This window comes from Danio aesculapii, chromosome 15, assembly GCF_903798145.1.
Source record: "Danio aesculapii chromosome 15, fDanAes4.1, whole genome shotgun sequence".
Taxonomy (NCBI): domain Eukaryota; kingdom Metazoa; phylum Chordata; class Actinopteri; order Cypriniformes; family Danionidae; genus Danio; species Danio aesculapii.
In genome coordinates, this window is record NC_079449.1 from 6,605,333 (window position 1) to 6,627,796 (window position 22,464).

The 22,464-nt window shown below is 37.3% G+C and overlaps 2 protein-coding genes across 2 annotated transcripts; one reads left to right on the forward strand and one right to left on the reverse strand.

The window, feature by feature from the left end:
- Positions 1 to 509: 509 nt before the first annotated feature.
- On the reverse strand, positions 510 to 17,117 carry sgpp2 (sphingosine-1-phosphate phosphatase 2). Its single transcript, XM_056473955.1, has 5 exons — positions 16,826 to 17,117; positions 13,456 to 13,617; positions 12,076 to 12,255; positions 5,560 to 5,649; positions 510 to 3,108 (listed from the first exon to the last, which is right to left on the reverse strand). Exons 1-5 carry the CDS (start codon positions 17,075 to 17,077, stop codon positions 2,545 to 2,547), a joined length of 1,248 nt encoding a protein of 415 aa, XP_056329930.1. The 5' UTR covers positions 17,078 to 17,117; the 3' UTR covers positions 510 to 2,544.
- A 2,637-nt stretch (positions 17,118 to 19,754) lies between these two features.
- Positions 19,755 to 21,156, forward strand: LOC130242038 (E3 ubiquitin-protein ligase RNF152). Its single transcript, XM_056474057.1, has 2 exons — positions 19,755 to 19,860; positions 20,302 to 21,156. The coding sequence occupies exons 1-2, from the start codon at positions 19,755 to 19,757 to the stop codon at positions 21,132 to 21,134; spliced, it is 939 nt and encodes a 312-aa protein (XP_056330032.1). The 3' UTR covers positions 21,135 to 21,156.
- Positions 21,157 to 22,464: the final 1,308 nt, after the last annotated feature.

The window sequence follows — 22,464 nt, forward strand, 5'->3', positions numbered from 1 at the left end:
ATTCTGAAGAATGTTGGAAACCTGTAACCATTGACTTCCATAGTAGTTGACTTTCCTACTATGAAAACATGAAAGTTCTGTCCCCTACTCTCACTTTACTCGTTCTAAACCTTTATGAGTTTGTTTCTTCTGTTAAAAACAAAAGAAGATATTTTGAAGAATGCTGGAAACCTGTAACCATTTACTTCCATAGCAGTAAAAAGAAATACTATAACAGTCAAAGGTTACAGGTTTTCAGCATTCTTCAAACTATCTTCTTTTGTGCTTAACAGAAGAAACTCATAAAAGACTAAATGAGGAGTACATTTTCATTTTTTAGTGAACTATCCCTTTAATCTAAAAAGGATAAAGAGATAGTTCACCCATAATGAAAACTGTCATCCTTTACTCTAATTTTTTTTGTTTTTTCTTATGTCGAACACCAAAGAAGATATTTTGAAGAATGCTGGAAACCTGTAACCATTGACTTCCATAGTAAGAAAAACAAGTACTATGAAAGTCAATGGTTACAGGTTTCCAGCATTCTTCCAAATATCTTATGCTGTGTTTAACAGAAGAAATAAACTCATAAATACAAAAGATATTTTGAAGTATTCTGGAAACCTGTAACCATTGACTTCCATCGTAGTTGACTTTCCTACTATGAAAAAATGAAAGTTCTGTCCCCTACTCTCACTTTACTCGTTCTAAACTGTCGAACACAAAAGAAGATATTTTGATGAATGCTGGAAACCTGTAACCATTGACTTACATAGTAAGAAAAACAAGTACTATAAAAGTCAATGGTTACAGGTTTCCAGCATTCTTCAAAAAATCTTATGCTGTGTTTAACAGAAGAAATAAACTCATAAATACAAAAGATATTTTGAAGGATTCTGGAAACCTGTAACCATTGACTTACATAGTAGGAAAAACAAGTACTATGAAAGTCAATGGTTACAGGTTTCCAGCATTCTTCAAAATATCTTATTCTGTGTTTAACAGAAGAAATAAACTCATAAATACAAAAGATATTTTGAAGGATTCTGGAAACCTGTAACCATTGACTTACATAGTACTTAAGCAGGTCACACACCAGAAGCTCCGCTCGGCGGTGCACCATGTAACGCCACGCAGCGCCATACATTTCAGAATTCTAAACATAGGTTTCAATCAGGGTACACACACCGGCGCCGCAAATCGGCAGCTGTCCGCGGCGCCCAGCCACGACTCAGGATACTGTTCATTTCTCTGCCGCGCCACAGAGCGCCATCTGATTAGTTTCATATTAAATATATGAATGTCCGCGTCTGGTGTGTGATACTTTTAACTGTCATGTGCGTGCCATGTTGCGGCACTTCCGGTGTGCGACCTGCTTTACTTTTCCTACTATAGAAGTCAATGGTTACAGGTTTTCAGCTTTCTTCAAAATATATTATTCTGTGTTTAACAGAAGAAATAACCTCATAAATACAAAAGAAGATATTTTGAAGTATTCTGGAAACCTGTAACCATTGACTTACATAGTACTTACTTTTCCTACTATGGAAGTTAATGGTTACAGATTTTCAGCTTTCTTCAAAATATCTTCTTTTGAGTTTATGTCTTTTGGTAAATAAAGAATAAGATATTTAAAAGAAAGCAGGAAACCTGTAACCACTGACTTCCATAGTAGGAAAAACAAGTACTATTGAAGTCAATGGTTACAGGTTTTCAGCATTCTTCAAAATATCTTCTTTTGTGTTTGAGTTTGTCTTTTGTTAAATAAAGAATAAGATATTTAAAAGAAGGCAGGAAACCTGTAACCACTGACTTCCATAGTAGGAAAAACAAGTACTATTGAAGTCAATGGTTACAGGTTTTCAGCATTCTTCAAAATATCTTCTTTTGTGTTTAACAGAAGAAATAAACTTATAAATGAGTAATTAATGAGTACTTTTTCATTTTTGGGTGAACTACCCCTTTAAGGCGCAACAATTTTGACAGACTAAGAAGTCCAGCATCTAATTTACATATTTAATTTCAGTGCAAAATCTAATTTCCAAGTAGGAAAAATATAATATTCATTATTCAATATTAATAATTTTGAAGAAAGCAGGAAACCTGTAACCACTGACTTCCATAGTAGGAAAAACAAGTACTATTGAAGTCAATGGTTACAGGTTTTCAGCATTCTTCAAAATATCTTCTTTTGTGTTTAACAGAAGAAATAAACTTATAAATGAGTAATTAATGAGTACATTTTCATTTTTGGGTGAAATACCTCTTTAAGGCGCAAAATTTTTGACAGACTAAGAAGTCCAGCATCTAATTTACATATTTAATTTCAGTGCAAAATCTCATTTCCAAGTAGGAAAAATATAATATTCATTATTCAATATTAATTATTGAGCTATATATCATTTCCAAATCTAATAAAAAACTGATGTTTTATCTAGTATGTTTAATATTTCCTGAGAATTTAGAAGCGCTCACCATTCCTAAACAAACACCTAAAAATAATTCTCCCTGAGAATAAATCACGGAATGGGATTCTGCTCAAACTTGCCTGTAAACGCTGAGAAATTACACAGAATCTCCCAAATCCCAGAGTCCCATCTTCACAAACAATCTGTTCACCAGGATGCTGTTGACCAATCCGATGGCCACATATGTGCTGAACTTATACGGCACTTCAATCTCTTTCCTCTTGCGTGCTTCAGGGTCGCTCACAGAAGCTCCGAAAATCCAACAAAGCACCCTCAGGCTCACAAAACGCACCGTTTGCCTGGTCAGAACCAGCATTAACACTCCAATCACAAACCGAGCAAATCCACAACCCAAAGCTGCCAGTGTGAGAGGTGGTAGGGTGACTGGAAAAGGGCCTGTGAGGTAAAAGGTCAACCCCAATCGCTCATTAACCCAGTATCCGACTGAACATCCAGCACTGCATGCTAAAATAATTGTGGTGTCCCCCCGTGTGGTGCTGTAGTGGTCCAGCTCGGGGTATTTGTAGGCTAGGAACAAGGGCAGAACCATTCCCACCACGGGGGAGACCGGGTTGTGAAGCTGCAAGTAGTCGATGGTTCCCCAATATGGGTATGAAACAGCAATGATGACGGCTGAAATTGCAACACCACAAATCACATCCTGAGAGGAAACAAAGGAGAAGCATTTCAGTCATTAGAGTCGGACTCTATCATTCGATATTTCGGCAGCTCATTGAATATTCTGCAGTCATCCTGAAATTATAATACTGCTTTATGCCATTATTATGAGATGTGTAGACAGTTTCTATGCAGTTATGAGGGTGTTCGAATAATCTTTCAAGCTTGGTTGCTAAGGTGTTGTAAAGAGTTGTTAGGTTGCTAGGCTGATGTGGGCGTTTATCTTGTTGCTAAGTAGTTACCAAAGTGTTGTGAGTGGCTGCTAACATGTTGCTATGTTGTTGCAAAGGATTGTTAAAATGTTTCTGACTGGTTGCTAGGGTATCATGAGTGGATGTTCATTTTTTTAGCTTGTTGTTAGGGTGTTTTTAGTGGTTATAGTGTTGCTTCGTGGATCCCACATTTTGTAAATGGTAGTTAACATGCTAATATTCAGTTGCTTGGGTGTTCTGGATGGCTGTTAGGGTGTTTTGAGCTGGTTGCTAGTGTGTTTTTACATGATATGTTGCTATGCAGTAAGTACATCCGAAAAGTATTCATTGCGCTTCACTTTTTTGGATTAAATTCATTTATTTCCTCAAAATTCTACACACAATACCCCATAATGACAATGTGAAAAAAAGAGTTTTTGAAATTGTTCCAAATTTATTAAAAATAAAAAAAATTAAAAATCACATGTACATCAGTATTCACAGCCTTTGCTCAATACTTTGTTGATGCACCTTTGGCAGCAATTACAGCCTCAAGTCTTTTTGAATATGATGCCACAAGCTTGGCACACCTGTCTTTGGGAATTTTTGCCCATTCCTCTTTGCAGAACCTCTCAAGCTCTATCAGGTTAGATGGAAAGCGACGGTGTACAGCCATTTTCAGATCTCTCCAGAGATGTTCAATAGGATTTAGATCTGGGCTCTGGCTGGGCCACTCAAGGACATTCACCGAGTTGGTGTGAAGCCACTCCATTGATATTTTGGCGCTGTGTTTAGGGTCATTGTCCTGCTGGAAGATGAAACATCACCCCAGTCTGAGGTCAAGAGCACTCTGAAGCAGGTTTTCATTCAGGATGTCTCTGTACATGGCTTCATTCATCTTTCCTTCTATCCTGACTAGTCTTCCAGTTCCTGCTGCTGTAAAACATCCCCACAGCATGATGCTGCCACCACCATGCTTCACTGTAGGGATGGTATTAGCCTGGTGATGATCGCTGCCTTGTTTTCTCCAAATGCAACGCCTGGCATTCACTCCAAAGAGTTCAATTTTAGTCTCATCAGACCAGAGAGTTTAGTTTCTTATGGTCTGACAGTCCTTCAGATGCCTTTTGGCAAATTTCAGGTGAGGACTGGCTTCCGTCTGGCCACTGTACCATACAGGCCTGATTGGTGGATTGCTGCACAGATGGTTGTCTTTCTGTAAGATTCTCTTCTCTCCACAGAGCTGGAGCTCAAACAGAGTGACCATCGGGTTATTGATTACCTCCCTGACTAAGGCCTTTCTCCCCCGATCATTCAGTTTAGATCGCTGGCCAGCTCTGGGAAGAGTCCTGGTGGTTCCAAACATCTTCCACTTATGTATGATGGAGGCCACTGTACTCATTGGAACTTTCAGAGCAGCAGAAATGTTTCTGTAACCTTCCCCAGCCTTGTGCTTCGAGACAATCCTGTCTCGGAGGTCTACAGACAATTCCTTTGTCTTCATGCTTGGTTTGTGCTTTGACATGCACTGTCAACCCTGGGACCTTATATAGACAGGTGTATGCCTTTTCAAATCATGTCCAATCAACTGAATTTACCACAGGTGAACTCCAATGAAGCTGCTGAAACATCTCAAGAATGATCAGTGGAAACAGAATGTACCTGAGCTCAATTTAGAGCTTCATGACAAAGACTGTGAATACTGATGTACATGTGATTTTACAGTTTTTTATTTTTAATAACAATTTCAGCAAATCTTTTTCACATTGTCATTATGGAGTATTGTGTGTAGAATTTTGGGGAAATAAATTAATTTAATCCATTTGGAAATAAGACTGTAACATAAAAAAAGGTGGAAAAAGTGAAGCGCTATGAATAATTTCCGGATGCACTGTAGTTGTCAGTGTTTGCTATGCCGTTCTGAATGGTTATGGTGTTGCTATGCAGTTGCTTTAGTATTCTCATTACATTGTTTGCTATGTGGTTATATGTGTTTTCAGAGGCCGTTACACGGTTCTCCGTGATTTCATATATTTCTGTACATTCATCTACAGTATGTATGAGTATCCACAAGCATGAGCTCTAGAGCCAAACGAATATCTGCTTTAGCTACAACTGCACTGTATTAAAGGAACTAGAGATAAGGCCAGCCAGACTATATGAATTATACAGAAGTATAAATGTTTTATATCAAACGCAAAAGTGCATGTCCATTATAAAGTGTGTCTCTCCTGCAGACCTACCAGAGCAGAGTGCATGCCGGTGTACAGACGACTCAGACACACCAGCGCAGACATGAGCACAGCCACAGCCAATCCCAGCTCAAACGGGAACTAACATCAAGAAATACATATTAAAAAGACATCTTGCTGAAAAATAAACAATATGTCAATATTTAGAGTCAAAGAGATCTGAATACTTTGGATTTTCTTACAAAGTTTTGTTTTAGATTTCAAAAATGTGGAATAAATTTCAATTCAGTTCATCTATACGTGTATAATGCTGTGTACAATGTGGATTGTGCCAAAGCAGCTCAACAAAGATGAAGAAAAAAAAGAATAAAAAGCCATATTTAGGCATGGGACGATTTTCAAGGTATACGGTGGTTTGGTAAAGTCAAAGTTTTAAAACGGTTCAAATGTTCTGCTATACCGTTCCTTAGGTATTTGTAAAAATGTATTTATATTGGATTTTTTTAGGACAACAGTATCTCCAGCAGAATAAATATCCAAAGGTGCCTTTTTAAATAATAAAAAAATTATCTGTTTTAGAAACAAATAAAGACAGCAGAAGTCAATAATTTATCTAGCCTGACATGTTTACTGCTCCGAAATGTTTTAAATGTTTCTCAAAATAAAATATATTGTGTTCAAATGGAACACATTTTTTTTAATCCAGACATTTAAAAAAAGAAGATATTTTAGAGCAGTAATCACAATACTGCGGAACCGTGATATTTTTATCCAAGGTTATCATACCATCAGAATCTTATACCTGCCCATGCCTAGCCATATTTCAGATTGCAGAACATTAAAAAAAAAACATATTTTAAAAAAGTGCATTAAATAAAATAATTGCTCACACTCACCCTCTCACATACACACATTTACATACACACACACACACACACGCACACACACACACACACACACACACACACACACACACACACACACACACACAGTGCCTTTTGTCAGTTTCAACGCTTGACAGCCACCGTTTGCCATTCACTTTCATTGTCTGAACAGGACAAAATTATACAAAAATCTATTTTTAGCCGTGAACCATCAAATAAAATTAATACTTTGTATTTAGAACTACAATTTACATATTTAATACAATACATATTCTTTGGGCACCTGTGATGAAACTTTTGTAAGTTGTTTGGACAGAACTGTGTGTAGGTTTTGCGTTTACTGTCATATTGGAGTGATAGAAACCCGACAGCTTTTTTTATTTATTTCCTTTTTGGGTTAATTTTTACAATGAATGGTCCCCATTGACTTCAACATTCAGTTGATGGTTGCCATTTACTTCAACAGTATTTTATTCCCTACTATGAAAGTCAGTGGTTTTACCGGTTTCCAACATTCTTCAAAATATCTTCTACTGTGTTCAACAGAACAAAAAAAAACTCACACAGCTTTGGAAAAGGTGAAGGATGTGTAAATGATTACAGGATTTTCAATTTTGGGTGAACTATCCCTTTAAATACTCTGTTTTCCCAGCTGAAAATTCATAGTCTTTCTCCAAACATCCTCTAATCAATCTTTCCTCCTCTTCTCTTCCTCTTTCTCCATGTCATGTTCTCAATCTTTTTCTCCAGCTATATTCTCATCCCTCTGACATGTGCTCTTCCTCTGCTGTGATTCAGCACTAGGTTAATCACTGACAACACTGCAAGAGTCTTTACATATTCATGAAGCGGCTCCGCCTCCTCTATTCTGTCTCTCTCTCCATCTGTCTGTCTCTCCTTTCCTCTGTCAGCCGGAGGTCTTTCACAGGAAGTTAATGAAGAATGTTTCCTGAATGGACTCAGTGGATTCTGGGAAAGTAGCACTCATGTATAATTGACGTATGGTTATTTATTTATTTATTTATTTATTTATTTATTTTTGACTGGTAAATCATATGCATACAGCTCTCAGCCTTCTTTAATGTACTGCACATAGAATCATTTCATTTGTGAGTTCAGTTCTTCATTTAAGGAAGTAACAAATCAAAAGCTAATTATGCAAATGATTTTATAATAGGGTATTTACTATATAATACTAAACATTTTAATTATTAACGAGCTACTTTTCTTTTTCAAATGAGTTGAGCCAAAATGTTTGGGGTTTTAAAGTGTTTTATGCTCTAAACGTTCCTTCATTCCTTCAGCTTAGTCCCTTATTTATCAGGGGTCGCTACAGCGGAATGAACCGTCAACTATTCTAGCATATGTTTTACACAGCGGACGCCCTTCCAGCCGCAACCCAGTACTGCCAAACACCCATACACTTTCACATTCACACACACTTATACACTACGGTCAATTTTGTGTTCCCATTTCACCTACATGTCTTTGACTCCACACAGAAATGCCAACTGGCCCAGCTGGGACTCGAACCAGCGACCTTGCTGTGAGGCGACAGTGCTAACCACAGACATTGTGCCGCCCATGTTCTAAACATAACTGCATTGTATATTATTTCTTCAGAGTCACATGATCCTTCAGAAATCATTCTAATATGCTCCTTAATAAACAATGGCTGCGTCCGAAATCGCCTGCTACTCTGTAGTACATTTGAACATACTACTCGGCCGTTAGAAAAGTACGTACTATACTGTATGAATGAGAGCAGTATGAATGGAACTCAGACGTACTACATCTGCCATTTTGTCATGATCACGTGACCTACCCACGTCACTTGTGTTGCTTCACTCCCATTCAGGAATTATCTCACAGTGCATAATGGAATAGTGTAGCATCCATCAGATGTGCACTTCACAGGAAGTAGTAGGTCATCCAGCCACTTCTCGCATATTGTTTTTCGAATTCAATGAATTTGGACATACTACTCGGATTGCATACTGTTTTTATTGACTATGTAATATGGAAGTATGCGATTTCGGATGCTGCCATTGCCTATTATTAATGCTAAAAAGAGTTGCACAACCTCATATTGTTTTAAACAGAGTTTAATCATAATTTTTAAATTAATATAACATTTAAAAGAACAGCTCTTAATAGAAATAGAACCTTAAATACAACAACTTTATGCATTCTTAATTAAAAACCTTACAGTCCCTAAGTATAATGTAATATTTATCATTATTAATAATAATAATAATAATAATAATGTCGTATTGTAGTCATAGAGCAGTACTAACACTACACGCAGATATAGAACAACTCATTTCTTTTGTCATAGTCATGATGACAATATAATACTTTACTAGTTATTATGCAAGCTATTAGTATTTAGCTAAAAGCTCAATTTAAAGGCTTAACTAGGTTCATTTGGTTAACATTAGGTTAACTAGGCAAGTCATTGGACAACAGTAACTTATTCTGTAGCCAATTAAGGGGTCGGGCTACTAATATTGACCTTAAAAATTGGTTTTAAAAAATCTGATTTAATTCCAGACAAAATAAAATTTAAATTAAATAAAAATAAAATTAAATTAAACTGAAAATAAAAGAATTTTTTTTTTACTAAAAACTGAAATTAAAATCACAAAAAAAAGATAAAAAAAAATCTAATTTAATTCCAGACAAAATAAAATAAAACAAAGAAAAAAAAATGAAAAAAAGAAAAACTATAAAATAAAAATAAAATAAGACTCCTTAAAATTGTATAAAAAAAATCAAATTTTATTCCAGACAAAATAAAATAAAAATAAAACAAAATAAATAAAATTAAAATTAAAATAGAAAATACAAATTTTAAATAAATACTCCTTAAAATTGTTTTTTAAAAAATCCGATTTAATTAGACAAAATGAAATAAAAATAAAAATTTAATACAATTAATACAATTTAAATTAAATAAAAATAAAAATATTAAATTAAATTAAATAAATAAGGATTTCTCCAGAAGAAAAGTTATTATAGAAAATGTGAAAATTCCCTTGCTCTGTTAAAAAGCATTTGGGAAACATTTGAAAAATAATTCACTTCACAGAAGGGCTAATGTATCACACATTTAATACATTTAAGTAGATATCTCGAATATGCTCAACTACTTCTTTAACAAAGATCTTTAGTCAACTTTGTTTGTAATTAAAACAACTTACAATACAACTTTAAAAGCACTAATACATTTTTATAATGCTTTAATTAAAGCCTCTGCCTCTAAAGCAGCACAGATGTACGTTTATAGTTTAACTTTTACAACTGAGCGAGTAACTGAATCCCTGTCACTAGTGGAGTGTTTAAAAGCTGATGGATGGCATTTATAACCCGCCCTGATTGACAGTCATTTACTCAGAGTTCATTATAATGCTGTGCGGCAGATGTGTGGGCGGAGCTTGGGCTGATGGATGGAGACAGATGCTCCGCCCCATCAGTAAACTATGCAGAAATGAGCCCCATTCAAAGGATTGTCAGTCAAGCGTGTGTTTCTAGGGCTGCAAGATATTACATTGCAATATGCAGTTTTCTGGATTGATATATTGTGATATGAATAGAATTTTACAAAGTGACTAACTTTACTTGAAAGAAATTCATCATTTAACATTGATCAGGATTATTTTGCAGGGAGTACATCTGCATAAAATAGCAATAGCAACGATAGAAACTAAATAAATAATGTTTTATGTTTTTGTGGAGTATTGAGGTATAGAAATAATTGAATAATTAATAAATGATTCAATTATTAAATAATAATTGATATAAATAATTAAATAATTAAATACAATGGTAACACTTTAAGTAACAATTCACACCGTTTACTACTGATTATTACCTGTCTATTATTGAGATATTAACTGTTTATTAGCACTTATAAAGTATGGTCTTATTTTACATTCCTAATCCTACCCAATACCTAAACCCAACTACTACCTTACTAACTATTAATAAGCAGCCAGTTAGTAGTTTATTGAGTTAAAAGTCTTACTTAATGCTTTGTTAATAGCATGAATTTTACATTAAAATGAAGTGTGACCTAATTCATCTGTGTTAAGGCCACAATGCATGTAATGTAATGTGCATTTATATAGCGCAAATCATATTCATGAGTTCTTGGTCCCTTGAATCAAGATGACAGGTCTTAAAACACATTAAAATGAAGATCTTTCACTCCATTATGGTTAAACTTTGTGACAAACCTACAAATCACGTCTTCTGAACTGTGGTGTTTGGTTATTCTTAAGGCTGATTTATACTTCTGCGTCAAGCGCATGCATACGCTACGGCGCAGCCTACGCGTGGACGCATAGCCCCTCGTTGACGCGCACCTCTCAAAAAAATGTAACGCGTAGGAGTAGCGCAAGCTCTGATTGGTCAGCTTGGTATCGCTGAGGAGTGTGGGCTGAGGTGAGAGCCGCGAGAGTGTGATGCAGCGGGTGTTTACAAGTTGTGGAGTCCCGTGAAGGAGCTCCGGATAGAGACTGCTGTTTTGTGTTTATCTTATGATTAAAGTTGTTGCACGTCCGCCAGTTCCCGCCTCAAAATGAGCGAATTTGAGCCACTTGTACATTTAGGAAGCGTTCAGAAAAAACAAAACACCAGCGAAGGAACTCGACACAGAGAAACATAGACACCTACTGCCAGCTAGCGTTTCGGAAGTGTATTGCAGGGCAACAGAAACAGCGCGCAGAAGTATAAATGCACGCCTACGTGCAAGGTTTGCGCCGTACACTGAAAAAAGTGTTGCATGCAAAACTGTTGCAAACAATTTATTTGTGTTGAATTTAAACAAACAAATTAAATTTAACAATGTTCAACTTAATTTGTTTGTTTAAATTCAGCTCAAATAAATTGTTTACAACCACTTAACGTAAAAAAATTGAGTAAATCTAAGGAATCATCTTTGAATAATTTATTTCAGTGTAAGTCACGCCGATCACTTGATGCAGAAGTATAAACCAGGCTTTAGGGCCAGACGGAATCTGCGGATGTTTTTGGTTATTTCTGCAGAGAATTTTGGTAAAAATCTGTGGATTTCTGCGTAATTATTTTGGGAGTATCATAACTAAATCCTTAATATGTGAAATAAAAAATCATATCTTTTAAACTTTTATTTAATGTTAAAAATGCAAATCCAATTAGATTCACTTTATTTGGTAAACAAAGCAAGTTTCTCCTATAATATATTTACTAAAAGAGAGAAAATATTACTGTACAAACTGCATTGCGCATAAATCCTATTAACATTTTCATATTAGTCAATAATATTACTGTAAATAATTTAAAAACTGAATAAATATAAATTTACACACATTTACACAAATCAATAAACAGAATTAATAATGGGCTAAAAATCTGCGGAAATTCTGCAGAATTCTTCTACACAGGGGTGGACAAAATTGTTGGTCCCCTTCAATATTGTCTAGGGCCAGTTTCATTGGTTTGCCTTTTTTAATACTTCTCTTAAACCACAATGTGAAAGCAAAATCTGATAATCATTAGTTTGTTTTCAATCTTTTTTTTCAGATTATTCATTGCTTTTTCAGTTTTCCTCTCTTCAAATGGAGGGGTACCAACAAATTTGTCCACATCTGCACATTGTGATATCAATACTGAAATGAAAGAATACTTTTGGATTTCTAACCTGCACTCTCTCCTCTGCGCTGAGAAGCAGTGTGAATGAAATGGCTGTGGCCGCCATGGCGTGTGTGGACGGCATCCCGTACTCTGCATCCACACGCGTCTCCAGTTTGACCACAGGGGGAGACGGAGGACGCGGCAGCTTTAAAACATCCTTCATCACCTGCCCTATGTACATCACCACCTGCAGGCACAGATCGGTTTCTTTGTTTGTTTGTTTGTTGCAAGAAAAACAATGCGCACATATTGGACAAAATTTAAAGGCAGGTGCTCTATCAAACACAATAGAAAAAAGTTTTTAAAAAGATCTGCACACTGCCACTTTAGATCTCAAAAGACAAATTTAATTGGACAACATTTCAACCTACAAGGTCTTCGTCAGGTCACACAAGAGAACTCAAGATGCAGTCAAACTCTAGATATCACACCTGAGATCACCCCAATTAACCAATGAATATGCAAATAAGAAAAATACACAAGTCGAAACCAACAGAAAATGACTACATTAAAAAAATAAAATAAAAAAACCAGCAACACTTGTAAACGGATACAGTCGAAGTCAGAATTATTAGCCCCCCTGTTTATCCCCCCCCCCCCCCCCCATTTCTGTTTAACGGAGAAAAGATTTATTTCAACATATTTCTAAACATAATAGTTTTAATAACTCATTTCTTCAATCATTTCGGCTTCAATCATAAAATAAAAATCTTTGTGTGTTGTTTTGTGTTTTTATTCACTGACAACTCTGGTTCAGGCATGCAAGAATGAAGGCTTGAATAAACTAATATTTAAACAAATAAATTGCTTAATGTTAAATTTAGTTCATAAAATGTATGTTCAGTGAGAGAATGCCAACTAAATTGTTCTGGTCCAAACCAAATAAACAGAGAGAACCACAATTATGAATACAACATCTATTAATGACGATGATAACCATGGTTCAGTCATGCTAATACAAAATGAATGTTTGAACAATTAACGTAATTTCGTTCATTATAAACAGCTATGTTGATTCCAGAGGTGAACCAATCAAATTCATTTCGCCTGCTGTTGCTGTGGAAACTAAATAAAGTGAATAAAGAACAAAAATAGAAACAGTAGAAGCAGAAAAAGACCAGGAAAAATTATGAGCTTTATGATACGTGCTTCATTTCACAGCTGACCGGTTCAATTTGTTTGCTAAAGACTTTGTCTTTCAGTTTACTCTCTTCTATTTCTCCTCCTCGTAGAAACTCCAACAGCATGATAATGAGTCAGGGCATTCACATTCATTTTTAATTTCAAGATGTGTGTGTGTGTGTGTGTGTGTGTGTGTGTGTGTGTGTGTGTGTGTGTGTGTGTGTGTGTGTGTGTGTGCATGTGTGTGGTTTTATCGGACACTCACAACCCACATGTTGACGAGCCGCCTGCACAGAAACGGGTCGAGGTTCCAGTGGATGCAGGGAAGGAAGGTGATGTAAAAGACTTCATGGCCCAGAGTGGCCGACGTCACAAACAGGAAGTAGAAAAGCCAGTTTTTCACCTTATAATGTGGCCTGGGACGATCCTGAACACAAGAGACATGAACACAGTGATTCACCACATCAACAAAGCACAATCTTAACCTGCTATTAACTGACAGTAAATGCTATTTTTAAAAGAATATTCCAGCAGATATGCCGACACAGTGGCTCAGTGGTTAGCACTGTCGCCTCAGCAAGAAGGTCACTGGTTCGAGTCCCAACTGGGTCAGTTGTCATTTCTGTGTGGAGTTTGCATGATCTTCCCGTGTGGGCGTGGGTTTTCTCCGGGTGCTCCGGTTTCCCCCAAAGTCCAAAGACATGCGCTATAGGTGAATTGGATGAACTAAATTGACTGTAGTGTATGAGTGTATGTGTGAATGTGAGAGTGTATGGGTGTTTCCCAGTGCTAGGCTGTGGCTGGAAGGGCATCTGCTGTGTAAAACATATGCTGGATAAGTTGGTGACCCCTGATAAATAAGGGACTAAGCTGAACGAAAATAAATGAATGAATGAAATTAATATATTTTATTATAATATAAAAATACTAAATGTAATAATAAACATTTACAAAATGATGTAATACTTTCGAAAATCACAATCGCAATATATATATATATATGCCAAATATCTGATGACCAGAGAATGATTATTTTTTTTAAATTGTTAAAATGAAGTCCAGAGACTGAGGTGTACACCATGATTTTATATAAAATTTACTACTAATGTGTCATATGACCAAAAAGGGGCGACGCAGTAGGTAGTGCTGTCGCCTCACAGCAAGAAGGTCACTGGTTCGAGCCTCCGGTTTCCCCCACAGTACAAAGACATGTGGTACAGGTGAATTGGGAAGGCTAAATTGTCCGTGGTGTATGAGTGTGAGTGTGTGTGGATGTTTCCCAGAGATGGGTTGCGGCTGGAAGGGCATCCGCTGCATAAAACATATGCAGGATAAGTTGGCGGTTCATTCCACTGTGGCAACCCCAGATTAATAAAGGGACTAAGCTTAAAAGAAAATAAATGAACTAACTACCAAAAAGTGGTCATAAACAAATATATTCTCAATTTAAAAAGAGTAGTGGCTTTGACCTGGAAACAGCATTTCGTACGTCAAGACTTGTCAAGCCGGATACTACTATATATCTTAACCCTGAATCCTTATAGACATTTTTGTCCTTTTTTTTAGCATTTAGTATATACGGTATTTAGTATAGTGTGGTCACACTAGGGTTCGAGTGTACGAAATTCTGTCGTGTGGCACTGCGAAAAAGGGGCGAGATTAAATAAATGATTAGACATTAAAAAAAGCGACCGATTGCTCAATGTTTTAAATTTCTGTACAGAGAGGTCATGTTTTGATCTTCAATTGGTCTCACGCAATCATGTGATGCGATTTCGCAGGTCCGAGTTCACCAAGCTTGAACTTTCCAAAGCAGCGAACTGCGAAACTTGTCGCAGGAGCTTGCGTTTCCGGTCTGACGCATTCGCGTGCGTACGAATGGAAGTCTATGGGGAGAAAAGTGCAGTGTGACCGCAGATTTATTTGGCTGCGTAGCTAATTGCTAAATATTTGGCTCAGGTGTGTATTTTTATTGATATTTTAATAGTTCACCCTCATTTTATTTACAATTTTCATCCAATTTACACTTGGTACAAAAAAAGTAACACTCAAGATCTTAAGGACAAAAATGTCCACATTGAAATGCTAAAAAATAATGAATGTTTGGTAATTAAGATTAGAACTGATACTGATCTAAGTCAGTGAAAGTGGAAAAATCATGAATAAATAACATCTTTATTATGGTTTTAGGACATTGAGGTTTGTTCTTGAAGTACCCGAGTTTTTTTATTTTATTTTATCTGACACTAGATTAAAATTATGAACGTTTAAAATGACTGTGTTGTTTATCATTGACACATCCAAGACATTTATTTTCATTAATTAAAAGAATGATCTGATTATTATTTAGTATATAGAACAGGGGTGTCCAAACTCTGTCCTGGATGTCCGCTGCCCACCATAGTTTAGCTCCAACTTCCTTCAACAGACCTCCCTGAAGATTCTAGTATAGAAAGAGCTTGGTTAGCTGGTGCAGGTGTGTTTCATTGGGGTTGGAACTAAATAATGCAGGACACCGGCCTCTAGGACAGAGTTTGGACATCCCTGATATAGAAAATAATTTATATTCATAATTTTGTCATAGGGTGACACATGGTGGCACATGGTGGCACAGTGAATAGCACGATCGCCTCAAAGCAAGAAGGCTGCTGGTTCGAGCCTCAGCTGGGTCAGCTGGCATTTCTGTGTGGAGAATGTTCATGTTCTCCCCGTGTTGGTGTGGGATTCCTCCGGGTGCTCCAGTTTCCCCCACAGTCCAAACACATGCGCTATAGGTGAACTGAATAAACTAAATTGGCCACATGTGAGTAAATACAAGTGTATGGGTGTTTTACAGTATTGGGTTGCAGCTGAAAGGGCATCTGCTGCGTAAAACATATGCTGGATAGGTTGGCAGTTCATTACGCTTTGCCGAACCCTGATAAATAAGTGACTAAGCCGAATAAAAATTAATTAATGGGTGAAACCGGTTTCAAACAAGCGGCAGATGAGTAAATGATGACAGAACTATAGATTTTGTGTGAACTGTCCCTTTAACAACTGGCAATCGATTATCAAGTGAAATGACAAGAGGTAAAGTTGGTTTTATATTCACACATTCAAACTTTCTCCTTAATAATATCAGAAAAAGGATTCTTTGCTAATTCTACATAATGAAATCATATCAGCAGCCAATGTCTATCAAAGTACAACATGGTTCACATTCAATAAAATAGTGCTAATGTTATTTTGAAGTCATGCTTACATGTGACTTCACACAGCATTCAAAGTACCATGGTAAACAATTTAGGGAGCATGTCTCAAGTTGTCACTGAATGAATGTGCGAATATACAACCAACTTTACCTCAATATTGAAATGTAGTTATAGTAGCCTGAGAATACAGAATTTAACTGACAGATTTAAGTACATGTTTGCATTAAATGTCTGTCTTTAAGTCTATAGACTCATCTATAATAGAAACAAAACCCTCTTCAGAGTGAGACATCAGAATTTGCTTCATAAACTTAAGATAATCTCAACCAACCAGAGAAACTGGAAAGTCTTGTCGGCTGGTATTTCTGTTTTGCACATCAGGGAAACTCTCGGTTTTAATTCACCTCAATGAAGAGACTCGTTTGAATCTGTTTTACTTACTTCGACTTTGTTGTCATTCTGTGAATCGGCGGATTTATAGTTGGAGTTGCTGTCGTGTGCGCGTGACCCGTTCGCCACCTGCTCCGCTTTGCGCCGGTGTGTCGTCAACGGTGCCTCCTTAACGGATCCATTCGCGTTCACCATACCGTTTTGAATAACATGCGAGAATGACTCTGCTGGTACCAGGCCGCAGAGTCGCTGAAAACCCACCACCAGCTCGGGGCTGTTTAGGTACGTGATGATTCTCCACATGGCCGCGCGGAGTTTGAGCTCTATGTTCACGCGCGCGTTTCCGCACCAGCCCAGCCCGCGCGCACAGGTGTGTTTTACAGCTGCAGGTGACAGAGCGTGAGATGCTGACGTAGACGCTTATGGGGTGCTGTGATTGGTTGAAGCATTTACCCTTGGAAAATAACCTGGTTTTATCTGTCAAATAGGTGGGTTAGTCGAAATAATGAGTCATGGGTTGGCAGGATTTTTGAGGGTCTCATCTTTGATAATGTAATGAAATCATAAAGATTTTCTTAAGGATATATTGGGATATTAAAAGCTTAATGGCGACACGGTGGCTCAGTGGTTAGCACTATCACCTCACAGCAAGAAGGTCACTGGTTCGAGTCCCAGCTGGGTCAGTTGGCGTTTCTGTGTGGAGTTTGCATGTTCTCCCCATGTTTGCGTGGGTTTCCTCCGGGTGCTGCGGTTTCCCCCCACAGTCCAAAGACGTGCTATAGGCAAATTGAATAAACTAAAATTAATCGTATGTGAGTGAAAGAGTGTGTATGTACTCGGTTGCAGCTGGAAGGGCATCCGTTGTGTAAAACATATGCTGGGTAAGTTAGCGATTCAATCCACTGTGGCAACCTCTGATGAATAAAGAGACTAAGCCAAAACAAAACTAATGCATGAATGAATGAAAGCTTAATGAACTAAGTAAAACATCAATTGCTATTAATCTGAGGCCCAGTTATTTTAAAAAGTAGCCCTATAATCTGGATCTGAATCATTTGCATTTGAAATATCGGTGTCGTGCTATCAAGGATTAGGATGATTTACTTCTCCATTATGCTAAATCAGATAAACAAATGCAAAAATGGCCTCATTTGCGTTTTTTTGACTGTACAACTGCGCAAATCAAATGATAATTATATAGCCAATAACAAACACACATAGGCCTACACAAAAATTGTATTATCTGACCATTTTAAAGTATTTCGTTAGCATTTCTCAACCTTCAACAAGATAATCAATTTTAAATCAAAGATAATAAACAGTTGAAGTCAGAATTATTAGCCCCCCTGCATTATTAGCCCCCCCCCCCCTGTTTATTTTTTCCCCCAAATTCTGTTTAACAGAGAAATTTTTTTCAACACATTTCTAAACATAATAGTTTTAATAACTCATCTCAAATAACTGATTTATTTTATCTTTGCCATGATGACAGTAAATAATATTTGACTAGATATTTTTCAAGACACTTCTATACAGCTTAAAGTGACATTTAAAGGCTTAACTAGGTTAATTAGGTTAACTAGGCAGGTTAGGGGAATTAGGCAAGTTATTGTATAACGATGGTTTGTTCTGTAGACTATCAAAAAAAATTTGCTTAATGGGGCTAATGATAATGACCTTAAAATGCTTCATAAAAAAATTAAAAATTGCTTTTATTCTAGCCGAAATAAAACAAATAAGACTTTCTCCAGAAGAAAAAAAATTATCAGACATACTGTGAAAATGTCTTTGCTCTGTTAAACATCATTTGGGAAATATTTAAAAATTCAATAATTCTGATATCAACTGTACATATAACCTTAAAAACCCATACTGATAGTTTTGTCCTGATAAAAACCAAGCCTAAATTATGAAATTTAATCCCAGTTTCAGAAGTTTTTTATTATTATTATTTTTTATTTTTCCAAATTTAAACTATATTACATTCTAGCTTTTGTCTTGTTCCTATAGTCAAAATTCATATCAAGATGCAAGCAAAAAATATTGTCTTTTTTTTAATTTTTTTTTACAAATAATAAATAAACATTAAGTTTGTTTTCTTAAAAGAAGCACAATAATCTGCCAGTGGTGTACCCAAAATAATCATATACTTAAAAAAATGAAAACTTAGTAAATATTGACTTGATATTTCTGAAAACAAGACATTTTATTTGTTTAGAAAATGCTTATTCTTATATAAAATATTAGGACTGAAATATTTGGACTAAAAAAATCCTAAAAACTCAGTGTTGGTTGTATATTTTTTGAAGAATGGACTGCTTTTTATAATCGCATTAGCCAATTATTGCAATAAAAAGTGCATTATTTTTTAAATTATTTTACTGGTTTTGATTTGTGATTCAACAAACGTGAAGTTAAGAAAAAAAACATACCATTAAATTGCAATTAAACAAGTATTGTTTAATAAAATTAAGAAATATTTTAGATTTAACAATATTGTCAGGTGACACGGTGGCTCAGTGGTTAGCACTATCACCTCACACAAGAAGGTCGCTGGTTCGAGTCCCGGCTGGGTCAGTTGGCATTTCTGTGTGGAGTTTACACGTTCCCCCCGTGTTGGCGTGGGTTTCCTCCGGGTGCTCCGGTTTCACAGTCCAAACACATGCGCTATAGGTGAATTGAATAAACTAAATTGGCCGTCGTGTATGTTTGTGGATGAGTGTGTATAGATATTTCCCAGTGATGGGTTGCAGCTGGAAAGGCATCCGCTGTGTAAAACATATGCTGGATAAGTTGTCGGTTCATTCCGCTGTGGCGACCCCTGATGAATAAAGGGACTAAGCCGAAGGAACTTGAATGAATGAATAATACTGTCCATTTTCCAGGACAAAAGTTAGCATTTGTGACTTACATATTTTAAAACTGACTATCAAATGTCCAACACAAGGGACACCTATTGTCACACAAGATGTATCCTAGGATGGACGAGAGCACAATGAATGAACCAGAAATAGTGAGCAAACCCATCTGTTTCTGGGCTATTAGTTTCCATGACAACATCATGAGCCAGTCGAAATGCCAAACAGGTAGATGACTCACGGAATAAACGCGGCTAAATGACCATCAGATCCGCGCACACACACACACACACACAGCCAGGGAGAAAATAACAGATGCGCTCTGAGCAGCACAAAAGGAGTTAAATGTACTGACGTAAACAGCATCATTTAGCCTGAAGACTCGTGCCGTTTGACCCGGACGCGTGTCTGCCGCTTTGACTGAGCTGTGATTCCCGCGTCCCGCATCTTCGCCAGACAATTCTGGACGAGAGCAAAGCCAGCTTTATTACATCATCATCATCATCACATCCAGTCCATACCGGAATGACACGGTTAATTATTTAGGCTACTATAATAAACTCAACTTGCGCGGAGATTATTTTTTTGTGTGCATTTGTGTGTTTTTAAATAGAAAGGGGCATTACACAGGAATGTCCAGCTTTAACTGGAGCTTTTGTTGATAAAGAGAAGAAAGGGCGTCTATCGTGACTGGTCCATTGTGTGGAGGATGTGAGTCCGCGCGGGATGCCATGGCAGCGGTGGATGCAGCAGCGAGCGGGCCAGAGCCGCCCGGTCTCCCGGTACCCAAGGCGTTTGGCTACGAGGAGTACGAGTGCAAAATTTGCTACAACTACTTCGACCTCGGCCGACGTGCTCCTAAAATCTTGGAGTGCCTCCACACGTTTTGCGAGGAGTGTCTGCACGCGCTGCAACTGTGCGAGGAGCGGCCGTGGCGCATCAGCTGTCCCGTGTGCCGCCACCGCACGCCCGTTCCGGACTACCGGATTCAAAACCTGCCCAACAACACCAAGGTCACCGAGGATTTCCCCCTGTATATTGATTCAGATCCAGTGCCTCAAGATGCCCTGCCGCCACACCCGCCTCCGCTTCACCCGGCGCTCATCGCGCTCCGGCGGGAGGAGGACGCGTCCGCGGCGTCTATGGCGGGTCACGCGACGCCTTCCACCACTACAGTGTCCACCGCCACCACGCTGTCCCAAGACTCGGTTTCTCGTTACGAGAGCTGCCATAATTGCCGACGGCTCGCGCTGACCACCGGGTGCGTGTGCGTGATCTTCTCGTTACTGTCCATGCTGGTGTTGCTCTTCCTGGGCCTCATTTTCGTGCACAGCCACGGCGGGCCGCCCTCACCCGCGGGACCCCTCTGTCTGTCGGTGGCCAGCATCCTCGCCATGCTATCGGCGATGGTCACCTGGCTGCTCTACTGGCTTAAAGACCGACCGGAGCACGACACGGGCCGCTCCTCGGCCACCACTAATGCCAGCCGGAGAAACGCGTGACTGGGCATCAGGATCGTATGACAAGCGCTTTCACCACTCATTCCTTAATATACCCGGTAACACTTTATTTTAAAGTACAATTCATGCTATTAACAAATCATTTACTAAGACTATTGGCTAATTAGATGCTTATTAATAAATATAAAGCTAGTAGTTGGGTTTACTTAGGCTAAGTACTAATAAACAGCCAATATCTTAATAATAGGCAGGCAATAAGCCAGTAGTTAATAGTGTGAATTGTTACTTGAGCTAAAATGTTACCATAGTATAGCTAGTTTATCTTCATGTTAATATCAGTAAACTTTTATCTGCTGTCAGAGTAGTCAGATCCAGCATTTAAAACTGTTTTGAGTCAAATTATTTAAATAGATTTTTCCTGAGTCCCACATGAAAACATACTAGTTTATAGTTAACACTAGTGTTCTGATCCATACTATAGTAAATTGTGATATACTGTATACATTTTAGTATTTACAACTCTGTCAATGAATGCTAAGGCATACTGTAGTCTAGTATTAACTATAGTCAACTGATAAACTGTAATAAATACTTTAGTATACTTTCATTTTTACTACAGTAAATGATGATGTATTGCAGTATTATCTGCTAATGTAGAAAAATACAGTATTGGGTCATTAGTAGTTACTATAGCAGCTATACAATTGCCACAACTGATTAAAGTAGCTTACTTGGTTCAACCATAAGTTGTATGGTTCAAAACACTATTGTTTACTGTAGTATTTTTAAATGTGGGAATAATCTTTTATTTACATAAACAGTACTTACATTCCAATCTCACTAATTTCACATATCTAATTAAGCAGCTACTGCAAGTTCTTACTAGTTTACATTAATTAATGAATTACGAGCAATATTACGCTGTAAAAATGTTGGGTTTTAACTGAACATTGGGTCTAATATGGAGAAATCCAACATTTGGGTTACTTCTTCCACTTAAATTTAAATGGCACTTTTGAACCCAATGGGCTGGTTTGTCCCTATTTGACCAAATGTTAAGTTAAAACAACCCCATTGGGTCAAATATGGAGAAATCCAACATTGTGTTACTTTTTCCACTTAAATTTAAATGGCACTTTTAAACCCAATGGGCTGGTTTGTCCATATCTGACCCAATGTTGAGTTAAAACAACCCCATTTGGTCAAATATGGACAAATTCAACATTGGGTTACTTTTTCCACTTAAATGTAAACAACACTTTTGAACCCAATGGGCTGGTTTGTCCATATTTGACCCGATGCCGAGTTAAAACAACCCCTTCAGGTGAAATATGGAGAAATCCAACATTGGGTTACTTCTTCCACCTTAATT

Coding starts and splice junctions, on each gene's coding strand:
- LOC130242038 (XM_056474057.1), top strand. CDS start 19,755: ATGGACGAGAGCACAATGAATGAACCAGAAATAGTGAGCAAACCCATC. Junction 19,861..20,301: donor CCAGTCGAAATGCCAAACAG/GTAGATGACTCA, acceptor GTTGATAAAGAG/AAGAAAGGGCGTCTATCGTG.
- sgpp2 (XM_056473955.1), bottom strand. CDS start 17,077: ATGTGGAGAATCATCACGTACCTAAACAGCCCCGAGCTGGTGGTGGGT. Junction 5,650..12,075: donor GCGCAGAGGAGAGAGTGCAG/GTTAGAAATCCA, acceptor TCTTGATGTTAG/TTCCCGTTTGAGCTGGGATT. Junction 3,109..5,559: donor CCGGCATGCACTCTGCTCTG/GTAGGTCTGCAG, acceptor GTTTCCTCTCAG/GATGTGATTTGTGGTGTTGC.